General features: G+C 42.3%; 1 protein-coding gene across 1 annotated transcript in view; it reads left to right on the plus strand.

Annotated features, from left to right (window-relative positions):
• Nucleotides 1–19,446, plus strand: part of FAXC (failed axon connections homolog, metaxin like GST domain containing) — a 66,611-nt gene that overhangs the window by 29,090 nt on the left and 18,075 nt on the right. The window contains exon 2 of the mRNA XM_073589517.1: nucleotides 8,151–8,286. Within this exon, the coding sequence (XP_073445618.1) occupies nucleotides 8,151–8,286 (136 nt within the window). The remainder of the gene's footprint in view (nucleotides 1–8,150; nucleotides 8,287–19,446) is intronic.

Consider the following 19,446-nt stretch of genomic DNA (forward strand, 5'->3'; position numbering starts at 1 on the left):
TTCCTCTAACAACCTCAGCATCTGGATTAAGGTTCGATTGAACCATTCACAGGCCCCATTCCCTTGAGGATGGTAAGGCGTCATCTGAGATTTCTCAATCTGATACATGTGATACAGTTCTTCCATCACTCATCCTTGGAATCTTGCTCCTTGATCTGAGTGGATTCTCTTCGGGCATCCATACACTTGAATGAAGTCCCTGCAAATGGCCTGTGCTTCTCAGCAGTCTGATCCTGAGTTGGAATCACCACAGCGGTGAAGTGGTCAGTCATCACCAGACAGTGTTCGTATCCAAGATGAGCAGGGCCTATGGTCAAGTAATCTATCATCAACACCTCTAGAGGAGCAGAAGTCATGATGGTTTGCGTAGGAGCTCTCTGTTCCAGAGGCTTAGCGAACTCACAGCTTCTAAACTGCTGACAGGCTTCTTCTACCGCTGCTCTTAGTCGAGGATGATAAACTAACTTCTGTAACCACTGGAATGTCTTCTCCGGGCCAAAGTGGAACCTCTTTCGTGAGCCTCCATGGCCACCTTGTGGAGCAATGTTTCGGGATGCACCTCTTGCCAGGTAATTCCCAGTTCTCGGTTCAACTGGAACTTCTGATACAATAAACCGTCTTTTTTGTAGCCTTTCCCACTGTCGAAGGATTTTCAGCATTCCCCAGGACAGAGCATCTCTCTCTCTTTGGTTGGGAAGTTGTTTTAGAGTCACCCACTGCCTCACCTGAGCAAGTTCCCCATCTTCCTGTTGAAGCCAGACTGTTGTGAACACTTTTGACCTGGCTTCAGAGTTTGGGCTCCCTCTGGTGGTTGCTGCTGGTAATGGAGATGGTCTGGCTGACAGAAGTCAATCACCTGAGGAGGATGATTGGAGGTCAGTTGTTACAGACTGGAGAGATCTAAGTAAGCAACCTTCCCTCAGTTGTTGCTGGTGATTTGGTTTTCTTCCTGAGCATTTTGGAAGTCTGCATGCCACCTGCTTTGTCCTGCATCTTTCCAGTAAGTTATTTGTCTGCTTGAATCTTTTTGCATTTGATCCATTTTTCGCTTTTCTCTGATTTCTGCTTTGCTGGTGTGAGTTCAGCCTTGTTCCCTGCTTGGACCTGTGCTGGACTCTGTTCCATATGCCACAGCTCATGTCAGTCTTTTCAGTATTTCTAATCCCCTGTTATATCAGTATCTTTTGTTTTGCGTCCTGTTCACACCAGATTTCTGATTTAGGGGGGGAGAGGTCGTATGGCCTCAGTATTTTTGCATATCAGACGTGTTGGATTTTTTCTTAGGGTTTTTTGTGTGATTGCAGACAGTATCCTTTCCTGTCCTGTTCTATCTAGACAGTTTGGGCCCCATCATTTGCTTACTCTATTTTCTGCCTGTGTTTTGTGCCTCCTCTTGTCTCACCAACAATATATGTTCGGGGGCTATCTATTCCTTTGGGGTTCTACTCTGGGGCAGTTTAGCTTACTCCTTTCTCTCTTTAGGCTTAGTTAATTCTTTGGCTGTACCAAGGCGTCTAGGGCATCGTAGGTACCTCCCACGGTTAATTCTAGTTGTGTTGTCAGTTTAGGGGTCTGCAATTCGCTAAGTTACCAACCTCTCTGGTTATCTGGTTGCCAAGCCTATTCCCCTGCTATCCTCCTTGGTTACCTAAACATAACACCAGACCCACTCGTCATGACGTTGCCCCAGGGTGCATTCTCTGGGCGCCTTCCTGATCTGTGTCTGCATGGCTTCCACTGTCCAGGGATCTCCTCAGCCTCCAACTCTTTTTCCTGGTTGGGTCCAGAATGCTCATGTGTTTCTCTGGATAGAGGGTAGGCATGTGTGTTTTCAGCTCCTCTCCAATAAACGACAGTTCCAAACCGGTGCAGGGCAGGCATCCACAGTCCGGTCCTTCCTCCTACAAGTGCACACAGAGGCTTAAAGGCACAGTACTCTCACAGGCAGGGTTGCATAGTACACACATTGGCTTTTGGCACAGTACTCCCACAGATACAGTGCCTTGCGCAAGTATTGCGCTCCCTGGAACTTTTCAACCTTTTCCCACATATGCTTCAAACATAAAGATACCAAATGTAAATTTTTGGTGAACAATCAACAACAAGTGGGACACAATTGTGAAGCTGAACGAAATTTACTGGTTATTTTAAATTTTTGTGGAAATTCAAAACTGAAAAGTGGGGCGTGCAATATTATTCAACCCCTTTAACTTAATACTTTGTTGCGCCACCTTTTGCTGTGATTGCAGCTGCAAGTCACTTGGGGTATGTCTCTGTCAGTTTTGTACATCGAGAGACTGAAATTCTTGCCCATTCTTCCTTGGCAAACAGCTCGAGCTCAGTGAGGTTTGATGGAGATCGTTTGTGAACAGCAGTTTTCAGCTCTTTCCACAGATTCACGATTGGATTCAGGTCTGGACTTTGACTTGGCCATTCTAACACCTGGATACATTCATTTGTGAACCATTCCATTGTAGATTTTGCTTATGTTTGAGATCATTGTCTTGTTGGAAGACAAATCTCCATCCCAGTCTCAGATCTTTTGCAGACTCCAACAGGTTTTCTTCAAGAATGGTCCTGTATTTGTCTCCATCCATCTTCCCATCAATTTTAACCATCTTCACTGTCCCTGCTGAAGAAAAGCAGGCCCAAACCATGATGTTGCCACCACCATGTTTGACAGTGGGGATGGTGTTTTCAGGGTGATGAGCTGTGTTGCCTTTACGCCAAACATATTGTTCGGCATTGTTGCCAAAAAGTTCAATTTTGCTTTCATCTGACCCGAGCACCTTCTTCCACATGTTTGGTGTGTCTCCCAGGTGGCTTGTTGCAAACTTTAAACAATACTCCTTCCATTTCAATATGATCGCTTGCACAGTGCTCCTTGGGATGTTTAAAGTTTTGGAAATCATTTTGATAACAAATCCAGCTTTAAACTTCTCCACAATGTTATCACGGACGTGCCTTTTGTGTTCCTTGGTCTTCATGATGCTCTCTGTGCTTCAAACAGAACCCTGAGACTATCACAGAGCAGGTACATTTATACGGAGACTTGATTACACAGAGGTGGATTATATTTATCATCATTAGTCATTTAGGACAACATTGGTTCATTCAGAGATCCACAATGAACTTCTGGAGTGAGTTTGCTGCACTGAAAGTAAAGGGGCTGAATAATATTGCACGCCCCACTTTTCAGTTTTTGAATTTCCACAAAAATTTAAAATAAGCAATAAATTTCATTCAGCTTCACATTTGTGTCCCACTTGTTGTTGATTCTTCACTAAAAATTTACATATGGTATCTTTATGTTTGAAGCATGATATGTGGGAAAAGGTTGAAAAGTTCCAGAGAACCTAATACTTTTGCAAGGCACTGTATAGGTTGCAGAGTACATACAGTGGCTTTTTGGCACAGTACTCCCACTGGTATGGGTTGCAGAGTGCACAGTCAGAATCTGTCCCTCACTCCAGCTGCATTCTCTCCTTACACTAATGAGAGCATACTGGCAGCGTCACTCGTGATCTGAATTTTATGACATGGCTGTGATGGTTCCGGAAGTGCCCACAGTCTAAAAGTATTTAAATTGGCTGCAGCCTTTCAACAAGTTTTAATAGACTGGCGAACCCAAACATGAAACCAGACGTACAGTAAAAAGTCCTCGTTCGGTACAAACCCCAAACTTTACCGTTTGTGTTCGCTGATCCCTAGTCACAACATATTTGAAGAATTCATAAAACATAATTACAAGCTAGAACTTGGGTGAAAATCATTGGAATCACTTATGGGGTTAAATGTGTTAATTTTACACAGCTAACTTTGAAGGAGATGAGGAGAGAAGTACTTTGCATCTATATGCTGTTTGATGTGACATTGGACATTTTTTGATACAAGGTCCACATTGCCACACTGAACTAATCCAAAGGGCCACACATTTTTTTGAAGGGATAGTGACATGAATAAATCATCAGAACCACCATCAGTACATTAATACATCACTGGAACCAAATTTTGAGTATTTGAGAAGGATTTGGAGAGTTTCTGCTCCAAAAAAATCAATGTGAACATGCTAACTTAAACTGAGTTCAAGCCTTGACAATTTTTAAGTTTTAGCATGGACATGAAACGCATTATGGATTGCTACAAGTGTACAAGATCAGAACCACTGTCAGCACATGAATGAAGCATCAGAACCACTCTTAGTAGATAAGTGCAGCACCAGAACTACCATCAGTACATGAATGGAACGCCAAAACTACTGTCAGTACATGAATTCAACACTAGAACCACCATTAGTACATGACTGCAGCAAAAGAAACACCATCAAAACATGAATGCAGTGCCAGAAATACTGTCAGTACATGACTGTAGTGAAAGAACCTCCATAAGTATATGAATGCAGCGCCAAGCTTAGTAAAGTGATCAATTGTAATGTCAGGTCAGCCCCATATACATTTGCATGAACATACACTACCGTTCAAAAAGTTTGGAGTCACCCAGACAATTTTGTGATTTTCCATGAAAACTCATACTTTTATTAATCAAATGAGTTGCAAAATAAATTTAAAATCTAGTCCAGACATTTACAATGTTCGAAAAAATTTTTTTTATGTGAAATAATAATTTTCTCCTTCAAACTTTGCTTTCATCAAAGAATGCTTCCTTTGCAGCAATTACAACTTTGCAGACCTTTGGCATTCTAGCAGTTAATTTGCTGAGGTAATCTGGATAAATTTCACCTCATGCTCCCAGAAGCCCCTCCCACAAGTTGGTTTGGCTTGATGGGACTTTTTGCATACCATAAGGTCAAGCTGCTTCCACAACAGCTCAATGCGGTTGAGATCTGGTGACTGCGCTGGCCACTGCATTACAGATAGAACACCTGCTGCCTGCTTCTTCCCTAAATAGTTCTTGCATAATTTGGAGGTGTGCATTGGGTCATTGTCCTGTTATATGATTGGCTCCAATCAAGCGCTGTCCACAGGGTATGGCATGGTGTTGCAAAATGGAGTGATAGCCTTCCTTATTGAAAATCCCTTTTACTTTGTACAAATGTCCCACTTTACTAGCACCAAAGCAAACCCAGACCATCACATTACCTCCACCATGCTTGACAGATGGCGTCAGGCACTCTTCCAGCATCTTTTCAGTTGTTCTGCGTTACACAAATGTTCTTCTGTGTGATCCAAACACCTCAAACTTGGATTCGTCTGTCCATTACACTTGTGAAAATAACAGTGTCTGTGTTTTTGTGCCCATATTAATCTTTTTCTTTTATTAGCTTGTCTCAGATAGGGCTTTTTCTTTGCCACTTTGCCCAGCATCCCGGAGTGACCTCTTCACTGTAGACGTTGACACTGGCATTTTGCGTGCACTATTTAATAAAGCTGCCAGTTGAAGACCTGTGAGGCGTCAATTTCTCAAACTACAGACTCTAGTGTACTTGTCTTGTTGTGCATTGGGGCCTCCCACTTCTCTTTCTATTCTGGTTAGAGTCTGTTTGTGCTCTCTTATGAAGGGAGTAGTACACACCGTTGTAGGAAATCTTCAGTTTATTGGCAATTTCTTGCATGGAATAGTCTTCATTTATAAGAATAAGAATAGACTGTCGAGTTTCACATGAAAGTTCTTTTTTTCTGGGCATTTTGAGAGTTTAATGGAACCAACAAATGTAATGCTCCAGATTCTTAACTAGCTCAAAGGAAGGTCAGGTTTATAGTGTCTCTAATCAGCCAAACTTTTCGGCTGTGCTAACATACTTGCATAAGGGTTTTCAAGGGTATTCTAACCATCCATTAGCCTTCTTATACAGTTAGCAAACACAAAGTAAGATAAGAACAATGGAGATTATAATGGTTGTTGGAAATGGGCTTCTATACACCTATGAAGATATTGCATTACAAACCAGACGTTTGCAGCTAGAATAGTCATTTACCACATTTACAATGTATAGAGTGTATTTCTGAATCATTTAATGTTAGCTTCATTGGACAAAAGTATGCTTTTCTTTCAAAAATAAGAAAATTTCTAAGTGACCCTAAACTTTTGAACGGTAGTGTACATTTCACAGTGCATCCTCACAGTATCGGACTGGGGTGCCAAGGGCCCACAAGTAACCAACTCCAGGGCTCCACTTTTCAACTACATGCAAGACTGACATTATCCTCAATCACAAAATTATATAACAATGAACTGCATAGATTGTTAAATGACTAAGATGCTACCTTTGGCTGTACATAATGATTAAAGTAAAATGTTCCAACAACAGCTTATATAAGAGGGTGGTGGTCCACTCTTGCCCAAGGGCCCACCGGAGGATTCTTCTGTCCTATGGACCAGTCCAAGCCTGCGTCTTCAGCAATGGTAAGGAGATGCTGGGAGTTGTTAACAGCCATGCTCAGACTGCGGACCATACAGGAACCACAGCACTGATGAGACGTAGTCAGTATCACAAAAAACATTTACATCCAGATACCTTATAAGTAACACCTTCTTTAATTGGGGTCGTTCCCATCTCTTTTGTCTCCATGTACCACAGATGCCATGATGAGATTTCATGCCCTGAGCTTCTCACTCTAGACTTGCCTCATTGCTGTCTTAAGCAGCACATCCCAACATGGCGCCCTTAAAAAAGCAACAATTTACGCCTCCATAAATAAAAATATGTCCCATGGTCTGGATCCCACCCACCATGCTCCCCTCTATAATACCCCCACACAATCTTCCCCTTTACAAAATACCCCCCCACACACTGCATCTGAAAGAAGAAAATACATTTGAATATGGGAAGAACGAGCCAACGCATCCCGGGCAGCAAAGATGGCCGCATGTTGTGCAGTCCTGACCTAAAAGATCAGCCCTCACAGTCATGCCTACAATAGTATGTTACTGTGCAAACATTTGAGCTTCTCTGCTCTTTTTCTTTTTAAAACAAAGCCATAACACCTATGCGGGATCCGAGTAGTGACAGACACCATTAACTTAAATAAGGATCCAATGGGTTCTGATTTTTTATTATAGCACTGTTGGAGCAGCAGGCATATAAAAATACTAGAAAGCCCAGCATACAGATAATCCCTTTTTAACAGGTGGCCCAATTTTGGCTTCTCCAACTCCAGTTGATACATTCTACCAATAGTTGTTATTTTGGAGAAAACCATGAGCCTGATTCATCATTTGTGTTTTTGTCTTATGCTTTTCATTGCCATGTTCGGGCCAAACTCTTCCAAATGGCACATGTGCTTCATGAATTTTGTGCAAAAAATATATATATTTTTTTCTTTAACTCGTTTTGCAAATTCTTAGCTAAAAAAACTCACATTTCATAAAAAAAGTTGCATTATGTAAATCAGTAAAAACATCAGGAAAAAGCTACATTGACCAAAAAATCTGAAAACTACATAACAAGTTAACTTTACAAAAAGGAACAAATCGTTTAATGTATTTGTTGCAAATCAAAACGTCACTGATGCAGAGGTAGGAGAAAAAAAAATGGAGTAAATGCAACAATATAGTAATGAGAAAGTATGGCATCTCACTGGCACGTCATTTCTTCCTTAGACGATTTTTATCAAGTTAAGAAGTATAACTTCCACACACTGGGGTCTGCTCAGCGGGGTGGGATGAGAGTGACACCACCGTTTGTCTAATTCATGATGACCTGTAGTGTACCTTACACTAGAAACCTTACTCCAGTACCTGACTAGAGTAAGATTTGTGGCGAGCCACACAAAGGCGCATGCCACGTTTTAGTCAAGCCAGATTCTTGAATCAAGCACCTCTGGCTCCAGCACGCCCACAGATGATAATTCAGTCCCACCTGCAGGCACCATGTTATAAAGCAGATTGAGATATAGTTTTGTGAGAACAGATGCACTATAACCTGTGTTACCATCATTTAAACTTCTGTTTGCCCAAGTGCATTGAGCACGGCAGAACATTCCTCAGAAAATCATTAGTAACCTCATTGATAGCATGCCATGGTGTGTAAGTGCGTGTATTTCTGCATGTGGTGCTCATACGCGATACTAAAAATTTTGTTTCCTTTTTAACATTCTTTGCATATCAATAACATGTCTATCGATCCTGTGACTTCCTTAAGTCCATATATTTTTCTTCTTTGTTTAATTTATATGTATGTATGTTTTCAGGAAAGAGCAAGAAATTGATTCCAAAGATGCTATTATATTACACCAGTTTTCACGGCCAAACAACGGTGTACCTAGTTTATCTCCATTCTGCCTGAAAATGGAAACTTACCTTAGAATGGCTGACTTACCATATCAGGTAAACCACATAATATTATACTCTATATTGCGTGCTAGTCAATTTTTGGAAATGAAAACCCTTTGTCCAATGGGTGCCTCGCAATGCAAATACTGGTTGTTTATTTGTTTCTAAGAATGTCAGGGGCCCTTATTGCCCAGACCTAATAGTGCCACCTGCCTATTAGGCCAGAGGCATGGCCTAAAAATCTGACAAGGATAGACAATAATGCTTTAGTAATAGTAAGGCACTCTTCACACATCCTGATGTTTTCGGGAATGGAAAAAGCAGTACCGGTGCTATCAGGGTCTGTTATTCCATGTGTATAATCCATGTGGCGTCCGTGTGCAGTCTGTGTGCACCATCCATGTGACACATACTGGAATAAAATGCTGAATAGAAATGACAAATGTTTAGGCGTTAGATGTGCAAAAATATAGATACAGATCGATATGATAGAGATAGATAGATAGATAAATAGATATGGGATAGATAGACAGATAGATAGATAGATAGATATGAGATAGATAGATAGATAGATAGATGGATAAATAGATAGATAGATAGATAAATAGATATGGGATAGATAGATAGACAGATAGATAGATAGATATGGTATAGATAGATATGGGATAGATAGATATGGTATAGATAGATGGATAAATGGATAGATAGATGATAGATAGAGATATATAGATAGATAGACAGATATCCGTTAGATATATAATTAGTGCCGTATGCATGTAGATTACTGTACTTGTAATTAGCTAATAAATGGAAAAATGAAGTGGGATCCTCCCCTATTATTCATAACAAGCCAAGGTATAGCAGACAGCTCTGGGCTCATATTATCTGGCTGGAAAGGGCCCTGGTTATTGAGCCCTTCCCACTGTTCCCAGCCTAAAAATACAAGCCTGCAGCTGATGCATCTATTAGATGGGCCAATTCTGGCGCTTTGTCCGGCTTTTCCTGATTTCCGTGGTGCAGTGGCAATCAGGGAAACGGTAGTTGACATTGATGACAGCTTCAATTTGTCAACAATGACAGCTGCCATCAACCCCTGGGGTTAGTAATAGAGAGGTGTCTATCAGGTGAAAAATAAAGAACAAAAAATATTACACAGATATATACACATTATTATGTAAAAACAAATGTAAACAAAAAAAGTACACATATTTGGTATTGCTGCATCTGGAACAACCCAGTCTATAAGACTGTCAAGCCAGTTAGCCACTACCGTGAACACTGTAAAACAAAAAAAAGGCAAAAAACTATAATTTTTCATCATACTGTTGGAAAAAAAGTGGAATAAATGGCAAAACAATTATTTTTCTATTAAATTGTTTTTATTGTGTGGAAGTGGCAAAACATAAAAAATACATAAATATTGCATTGCTGTAAATCAGGGGTAGGGAACCTCAGGCCCCAGGGCCATTTACGGCCCTCGATGACCTTTTATCAGGCCCCTGAGCAGATTCTCAGAGACCACATTCTTGGGCAGGGAGCTGTATTTTGATTGCCACAAGCTCATTAATTTTTTCTTGCTCTGTTAGCACACACACTCACTGAACATTGAAGGGCATGCAATGAAAGGTTAAGTCACGAAACCAGTGCCAGTGTCAGGATGTACTTTGTGGGCGGAGTTTGTACGGCACCCCCAAGGATGGTATAAATATCCAAATGGCCCTTGGCAGAAAAAAGATTCCCCACCCCTGCTGTAAATGTACTATCCCGAAGAATAAAGTTATCTTATCACTTTTACCACATGGTGAACGGCATAAAGAAAACCCACAAAAAATTCCTGAGTTGCTGGTTTTTGTTCAAAGCGATCAAAAAATGTCATGTACCCAAAAATGGTACCAATAAATACGCCAACTTGTTCCGCAAAAAAACAAGCCCTCACGTGAATGTCAACAGAAATATAAAAAAATTATAGTTCTGGGTTGCAGAGTGTGCATTAATGAGAAAAAAATGAGCTTTTGTGAATTTACCAAATGGCTGCAATGTAACAAAGAGTGAAATTTTTTTTAAAGGGATCTGAATACTTTCCATACCCACTGCATATATATATATATATATACTGTATATATATATATATATATATATATATATATATATATATACTTGAGGGAAATGAATATGTATGTAATAGGATGAATACTCATTTCTCTTTACGTATCGGCACACGTGACCACCGGCAGCAGCAGGAAGGCTTAGGCTGACACTGTGCTTGCTAGAGAGCAATGAATACTCAGTGCTTTGCGCGCACACAGTCCCGGCACGCAGAGCATTGAATATTCTGGAAGCTGCCCTTCGGCTTGCAAGCAGCGCATGACGTCTCTGCCATGCGCTGCTTACAAGCATTAAGCAGCTGCTGGCATCGGAGCAGGACGTTGCGAGGGAGCGCCGAGAGGGTAAGTGTAATGGTTTGTTTGTTTAATGTTTTCTGATGAGGCCATGCATACCAGAATGGGGGCTGGGGTCAGTCATACCAAGATAAAGAAAGGATGGGACCAATCATACCAGGACCGGGATGGGGGCCCATCACACCAAGATGCCATTAAAGAGAAATGAATATTCATTGCAGTGAATATTCATTTCTCTTTAGCAGCAGGCACAGGAGTTAGCCGCAGAAGCCGGCTCCTGCCTCTGTGACCCACTGCTACACCGAAACCACTCCCCCACCTCCCCACCACAGCCAGAGCTGGTGCATCCGGATTATAAGATAACAACTCACAGGCCCAGGCAATATGGCTCCACGTAGCCTCCTACATACAATATGAGCAACCACATAGCTGCCTACCTGGCGCTCGAGTGTGACACATCGCTGATCGGGTTGACAGATTACTGGGAGGGGCTGGTGAGGATCCAGCGGTCATGGTGTACATTGGCACAAATGACAAAGTTAGAGGTAGGTGGAAAGTCCTTAAAGATGATTTCAGGGAATTAGGCTGTAAGCTTAAAGCAAGGACCTCCAAGGTGGTATTTTCGGAAATTCTTCCTGAACCACGTGCCACGCCAGAGAGGCAACGGGACATTAGGGAGGTTAATAAGTGGCTCAGGAATTGGTGAAGGAAGGAGGGGTTTGGGTTCCTGGAGAACTGGGCCGACTTCTCAGTTGGCTACAGGTTCTACGCTAGGAACGGGCTGCACCTCAATGGGGAGGGTGCAGCTGTGCTGGGGGAGAAAATGGCTAGAAGGTTGGAGGAGTGTTTAAACTAGGGAATGGGGGGAGGGTATTCCTTTTATAGGAGGGGAAGACAGTGCAGATAGAGACCTGGGCACAAATAATGAAATTGGGGGTGGGGGTGGCATGGGGGGTGGGGTTAGAACAGTTAATAATTTAAGAAAGAATAGAGGTACAGAGAGATACATACAGTTGTGGCCAAAAGTATTGACACCCCTGCAATTCTGTCAGATAATACTCAGTTTCTTCCTGAAAATGATTGCAAACACAAATTCTTTGGTATTATTATCTTCATTTAATTTGTCTTAAATAAAAAACACAAAAGAGAATGAAGCAAAAAGAAAAACATTAATCATTTCACACAAAACTCCAAAAATGGGCCAGACAAAAGTATTGGCACCCTCAGCCTAATACTTGGTTGCACAACCTTTAGCCAAAATAACTGCGACCAACTGCTTCTGGTAACCATCAATGAGTTTCTTACAATGCTCTGCTGGAATTTTAGACCATTCTTCTTTGGCAAACTGCTCCAGGTCCCTGATATTTGAATGGTGCCTTCTCCAAACTGCCATTTTTAGATCTCTCCACAGGTGTTCTATGGGATGCAGGTCTGGACTCATTGCTGGCCACCTTAGAAGTCTCCAGTGCTTTCTCTCAAACCATTTTCTAGTGCTTTTTGAAGTGTGTTTTGGGTCATTGTCCTGCTGGAAGACCCATGACCTCTGAGGGAGACCCAGCTTTCTCACACTGGGCCCTACATTATGCTGCAAAATTTGTTGGTAGTCTTCAGACTTCATAATGCCATGCAAATGGTTAAGCAGTCCAGTGCCAGAGGCAGCAAAGCAACCCCAAAACATCAGGGAACCTCCGCCATGTTTGACTGTAGGGACCGTGTTCTTTTCTTTGATTGCCTCTTTTTTCTCCTGTAAACTCTATGTTGATGCCTTTGCCCAAAAAGCTCTACTTTTGTCTCATCTGACCAGAGAACATTCTTCCAAAACGTTTTTGGCTTTTTCAGTTAAATTTTGGCAAACTCCAGCCTGGCTTTTTTATGTCTCGGGGTAAGAAGTGGGGTCTTCCTGGGTCTCCTACCATACAGTCCCTTTTCATTCAGACGCCGACGGATAGTACGGGTTGACACTGTTGTATCCTCGGACTGCAGGGCAGCTTGAACTTGTTTGGATGTTAGTCGAGGTTCTTTATCCAACATCCGCACAATCTTGCGTTGAAATCTCTTGTCGATTTTTCTTTTCCGTCCACATCTAGGGAGGTTAGCCACAGTGCCATGGGCTTTAAACTTCTTGATGACACTGCGCACGGTAGACACAGACACATTCAGGTCTTTGGAGATGGAGTTGTAGCCTTGAGATTGCTCATGCTTCCTCACAATTTGGTTTCTCAAGTCCTCAGACAGTTCTTTGGTCTTCTTTCTTTTCTCCATGCTCAATGTGGTACACACAAGGACACAGGACAGAGGTTGAGTAAACTTTAATCCATGTCAACTGGCTGCAAGTGTGATTTATTTATTGCCAACACCTGTTAGGTGCCACAGGTAAGTTACAGGTGCTGTTAATTACACAAATTAGAGAAGCACCATATGATTTTTTGAACAGTGCCAATACTTTTGTCCACCCTCTTTTTTATGTTTGGTGTGGAATTATATCCAATTTGGCTTTAGGACAATTCTTTTTGTGTTTTTTGATTTAAGACAAATTAAATGAAGATAATAATACCAAAGAATTTGTGTTTGCAATCATTTTCAGGAAGAAACTGAGTTTTATCTGACAGAATTGCAGGGGTGTCAATACTTTTGGTCACAACTGTATACGCCACCATATGGCCTCCTATATACATTATGAGATGAGCCCCCATATGGCATCCTATATACAATATGAGCCCGCACATAGTCTCCTATACACACTATGAGCCTCCATGTACTTCCCTATATACAGTATGAGCCTGCACATAGCATTCTGTATACAATATGAGCCTGCACATATCCTCCTACTGATAGGTTCCCTTTAATTTCCACGGCACTTTACAGATGTTATCCTCACTGTCCCCATTGGGGCTAGCAGTATGTCTTTGAATTGTGACACGAAACCCATTCAAAAACAGGGAGAACATACACATTTTTTGCAGATGTTGTTCTTTGGTTGGCATTTGAACCCAGGACACAAGTGCTGTAAGGCTGCAGTGCTAACCACTGAGCCTCCATGCTGTCCTATTGTTGGTTTGTATATGTAAATACAATCACTTTTGAAATATACAGTTTGTTAAAAATTGCAGTTGTTCTTGAAAGTGTAACAATTTTCTTTTGCCTAGAGATCGTTGTGTAGTCGACCGATCACCGCTGTTGTCTAGCTTCTAAGCGCTCGGCTGAGGCTGACCGGGATTAAAAGCTACCAGTATGCTCCAGTAATCCCAGTCCGCTTCAAATCATTGATTACAAGCTCATTGGAAAAGAGTTTGTAAGCACTGTGCATGTTTGGCCTAGTAGTGGTAGTTGGTCTCTTAGGCAATGAACTGTAAAAATAAAAGTGTTAACGAAACACTCCAATCAAAGTTTTTATCCTCTTAATATATTGCAGTCATATTATGTAGCACTGTGTACTTACAATTGCTCATTTTGTCTTTCTGCCCAGTTAACTCTTCTCTTTTCTCTACTCTATGTAGAAACAGGAAGTCTCTTGTCCCTGCAGAAATCATTCCCTTAGGCTAGTTTCACACTAGCGTTTATGAGTGCAGCGACGGCCTGCGCACGGCCGCCACTAAGCCCCGCCCCTGCCGCGCCCCGCCGGTAGCTCCGCCCACCGGCGCATGACGCTGCATGCGCCCTGCGTCCAATATCTTTATCACAGGGGGCACAGGCCGTGCGCAGTATGCGTTTGGCGGCGCATGCGTCCTTTTGACGGTGCGCCGACCTGCGCCAAACGCAACCTGCTGCAGTTTGGTTGCGTCGGCGCACCGTCAAAAAGGCGCATGCGCCGCCAAACGCATACTGCGCCCGGCCTGCGCCCCCTGTGATAAAGATAGGGGACGCAGGGCGCATGCAGCGTCATGCGCCGGTGGGCGGAGCTACTGGCGGGGGCGTGGCAGGGGCGGGGCTTATCGGCAGCCGTGCGCAGGCCGTCGCTGCGCTCATAAACGCTAGTGTGAAACTAGCCTTATTCAGCTGCTCCGTCTCCACCCTGCCATAGACTTTTGCAGTGACTCATGACTCATACAGGGAAAATTGATCTCCTGTTTCTACAGTTTAGAAGGAATCAGCTAGTCAGTTTTTAATCACGTGATGTCATAGAACTAATGGAAAAGAAAAGAAATAACTGGGTAGAAGGGCAAAATAACTAATTGTAGGTGCACAGTTCTATATAATGATGACTGCAGTATATTAAGAGGGTGAACATTTTGATTGGAATGCTTCTTTATTATCTTGAAAGAGTTGAAAATATTTGCAAATTTTAATAAATAATAAATTGCACGAGTGATTATTTTTATAAGAACTATGCGACAATACCCATCTGTGAAGACTTCTGTACAGTTTATGGCTCTTTAACAGTCACTAGCCTTTTTCGTGGCTCCCAAATGGGAATAAGTCGTGTACAGTGCAGTATTTAATTAGACAAATGAATATTAAGTAGAAATGAAACAATGCTGAGTTCTATGAGGGAAGCCATAGATGGTGTCCCAATTTTGCATACTTATTAATAAACCCTCTACAGAACCAGGAAGACACTAAAGATAGCAGGGGAACACAGACATCTTTAAGTTAGCACTGGCATCCTGACTGCATAATGTCCTCAGATCAGATAAATCTCTGAAAACAGATCCAAAGGAGCAACTAATGGACTTTCCAAATTATCAGCGGCCATGAATAATAAATGAAGTAATGTTATAGAGCGTGAGATTACTGTGGTTATGTGGGAGTTAGGGAATCTATGAAAAACGTTATATCAATATGACTGAATGCCAAGCTTTTACAGCAGGGTTTTGCCTGCATATAATATACTGTATGGTGTAATGAAATTATAAATTCTCCTCATTTGATAGGGTCATCAATATAAATATTTGTCAACCTAAGGCCAGGTTCACATGACCATTAAAAATCATTCAGAGTTTCATCCAGAAAAGTGGGGCTTCTGCAGCTTTACTTTATATGGCATTCACATTTTTTTCTCTACATCCATAGACTTGAATGTCTGGAGTAAAATTATGCATGTTGCAATTTCTTTTTACACAGATTCGGTCAGTGAAAAATAACGTTCATCTGCACAGCCCCATTGAATAATATTGGTCCAAGTGTGATGCTTTTTTTTATGGATAGCATTGGGACCGAAAGTAAAGTTAGTGTGCTCGAGTCCTTAAATGGGTTGTCCAGTTTGGACAATCTACTTTGGCTTGTGTATTACGTATTATGTGTATTTATTTCATTTTTCCTTCTATTTTTCTATTCAATATTATGTGTCTTTCAAAGGTCATTGGGAGATTTTTTTTTCTATATTTATACACTGAACTTTTGTTTTGGCCCCTTTTCATGAGCCAAATCTCAAAGATCTATGACTTTTTCTATGTACACAAAAGGCCTCTTTTCCTCAAATATTGTTCACAAATTTGTCTAAAGGCCCCGTCACACGCTAGCGAGATCGCTGATTTTGTGACGCCACAGCGATCACCAATCAATTAAGATCGCTGTGTGTGACGGGGATCAGCGACCGGCCCCCCCGCCGGGTATCCCTGATCGTGCACTATTGTCCTGGGCTGTTTTTTGGTCGCTGGTCTCCTGCTGGCCAGTGCGCATCGCTGCGTGTAGCAGCGACAGACCAGCGATCAGCGACGCTGGACGCTGGTTTCCAATATAAACATCGGGTATCTAAGAGCCGCGCGGCTCTAAGATACCCGCTGTTTACATTGGAAACCAGCTTGTTCGCTGGTCCTGATCGCTGCAGGGGCTGTCTATGTGACAGATCACCAGCAATCAGACTAACGATGTCCCAGCGATCCCATCCATGTCAGATCGTTGGTGGGATCGCTGGGACATCGTTATGTGTAATGGGCCTTAAATCCGTGGTAGTGAACCCTTCTCCTTTGCCGAGATAATCCTTCCACCCCACAGGTGTGTCATTTCAATATGCTGATTAGACACCATGATTATTGCATGGGTGCCTTAGGGTGGCCACAATAGAAGGCTACTCTAAAATGCAATAATAATAAATAAACCTGATAGAAACTTGCGCTAATTAAATGTGTCTTGGTTAAATAAAGATATCTTATGGAGAAATCTATTACCTTTACTGAAGCTAAAAACTGGCGAGGCAGGGAAAAAGGTCTTCAGAATGCAGGGTGGATTTCCAGGTCCTTTCCCAATGATACTCCCCGACACAGGTATATAAAAAGTTACTGGAGCTAAAGGGTGCTACCTCCTAGCATGCCGCCGTCCCGGCCGGTGACTGGCGCGCAGCCATTGCTTTCTGGCCCCATCAGAGCCCCATAGGGCTTTCTTGCCTGTCATGTGATCTATCACGTGACTGTGACGTCACGCAAGGTCCTTCAGCTTTTTCGGACCTTGCAGGCCTGCTTTTGCAAGCGGCGGCTGGTACTCTTACAGCCTGCCGATATACACCTCCAGCTGCGCGCCAGTCACCGGCCGGGACGGCGGCATGCTAGGAGGTAGCACCCTTTAGCTCCAGTAACTTTTTATATACCTGTGTCGGGGAGTATCATTGGGAAAGGACCTGGAAATCCACCCTGCATTCTGAAGACCTTTTTCCCTGCCTCGCCAGTTTTTAGCTTCAGTAAAGGTAATAGATTTCTTCATAAGATATCTTTATTTAACCAAGACACATTTAATTAGCGCAAGTTTCTATCAGGTTTATTTATTATTATTATTTTATGGAGACAACTTGAGTGGTGTGTTGTCTTATTACTTGCTGCTTTGTGTTCTGTGGGTGTACGCTTTAGCGCCATTGGTATATACATATATTTATTACTCTAAAATGCAGTTTTATCACACAGCACAATGCCACAGATGTCACAGGTTTTAAGGGAACGTGCAATTGGCATGCTGACTGCAGTAGTGTCCACCAGAACTGTTGCCCATGCATTTAATGTTCATTTCTTAACCATAAGCCGTCTCCAAAGGTGTTTCAGAGAATTTGGCAGTACATCCAATTTGAACTTGAATATATCACTATTAATGTGCATTTACATATCCATTTTATTTGGACTGGCCGCTGTTCTTCTGAGCTTAGATGAAGAAGACCCACAGTTTGTTATAATGTCAGAGCATGGACAGTATAGCAGCATGGGTGTGCGAAGTGTGAATGAAACATGCAAAGCACATTTACACATGGCAGTTATCTGCAATAATCAGTAATCTTCATCAAGTAAGTCATGACATGGGGCTGTGTTCCCCAGGATTCCTGCACTTTATTGGTGCATTTGGTGGGCAAATTCCCCATCTGCCTTATGGGGTTTTTGCCTTCCTCTGGAACAACATTAAGCTGCTATGGGTTAAACTTGATGGTTTTATGCATAACTTAAACCCAAAGATCTATGAAATGTCAATGGAAATGCAATATTTTCATGCTATACCTTTAATCACCTGAAATCAACACCATCCACGATATATGTGTGATGGGGGTGCATATTAGCTTCTATGCGTTCAAACAGAGGTGTATCTCGGTTTCCTGGCACCTGGGGCAAGAATTCAGTTTGAACCCCCCACCCCAAGCCCACTGATTTGCACACTTACAGTAGGTAGGGAAAGTATTCAGACCCCTTTACATTTTTCACTCTTTGGTTCATTGCAGCCATTTGGTAAATTCAAAAAAGTTCATTTTTTTCTCACTAATGTACACTCTGCATCCCATATTGACTGAAAAAAACCAGAAATGTAGAAATTTTTGCAAATTTATTAAAAAAGAAAAACTGAAATATCACATGGACATAAGTATTCAGACCCTTTGCTCAGTATTGAGTAGAAGCACCATTTTGAGCTAGTACAGCCATGAGTCTTCTTGGGAATGATGCAACAAGTTTTTCACACCTGGATTTGGGGATCCTCTGCCATTCTTCCTTGCAGATCCTCTCTAGTTCCGTCAGGTTGGATGGTGAACGTTGGTGGACAGCCATTTTCAGGTCACTCCAGAGATGCTCAGTCGGGTTTAGGTTAGGGCACTGGCTGGGCCAGTCAAGAATGGTCACAGAGTTGCTCTGAAGCCACTCATTGTCTTGTCGGAAGGTGAATAGTGATGAGCGAGTATACTCGTTGCTCGAGTTTCCCAGAGCATGCTTGGGTATTCTCCGAGTATTTTGGCATGCTCAGAGATTTAGTTTTTATCGAAGCAGCTGCATGATTTACGGCTGCTAGATAGCCTGAATACATATGGAGATTCCCTAACAAACAGGCATTCCTCACATGTATTCAGCCTGTCCAGCAGCCACAAATCTTGTAGCTGCGTCGACACAAACTATATCTCCGAGCATGCCAGAATACTCAGAGGACACCCGAGCATGCTCGGGAAAACCCAAGCAACGAGTATACTCGCTCGTCACTAAAGGTGAACCTTCAGCCAAGTCTGACGTCCAGAGCACTCTGGAAGAGGTTTTCATTCAGGATATGTCTGTACTTGGCCGCATTCATGTTTTCTTCAATTGCAACCAGTCCTGTCCCGACAGCTGAAAAACAACCCCATAGCATGATGCTGCCACCACCATGTTTCACTGATGGGATTGTATTGGGCAGGGGATCCGTGCCTGGTTTTATCCACACATAACGCTTAGAATTATCACCAAATAGTTCTATCTTGGTCTCATCAGACGAGATAATCTTATTTCTCATAGTCTGGGAGTCCTTCATGTATTTTTTAGCAAACTCTATGCCAGCTTTCATATGTCTGGCACTGAGGAGAGGCTTCAGTCGAGCCATTCTGCCACAAAGGCCCGACTAGTAGAGGTCTGCAGTGATAGTTGACTTTGTGGAACTTTCTCCCATC

The sequence above is a fragment of the Dendrobates tinctorius genome, unplaced genomic scaffold, assembly GCF_039654945.1.
Source record: "Dendrobates tinctorius isolate UK_male_01 unplaced genomic scaffold, ASM3965494v1 ptg000111l, whole genome shotgun sequence".
NCBI classification, from domain to species: domain Eukaryota; kingdom Metazoa; phylum Chordata; class Amphibia; order Anura; family Dendrobatidae; genus Dendrobates; species Dendrobates tinctorius.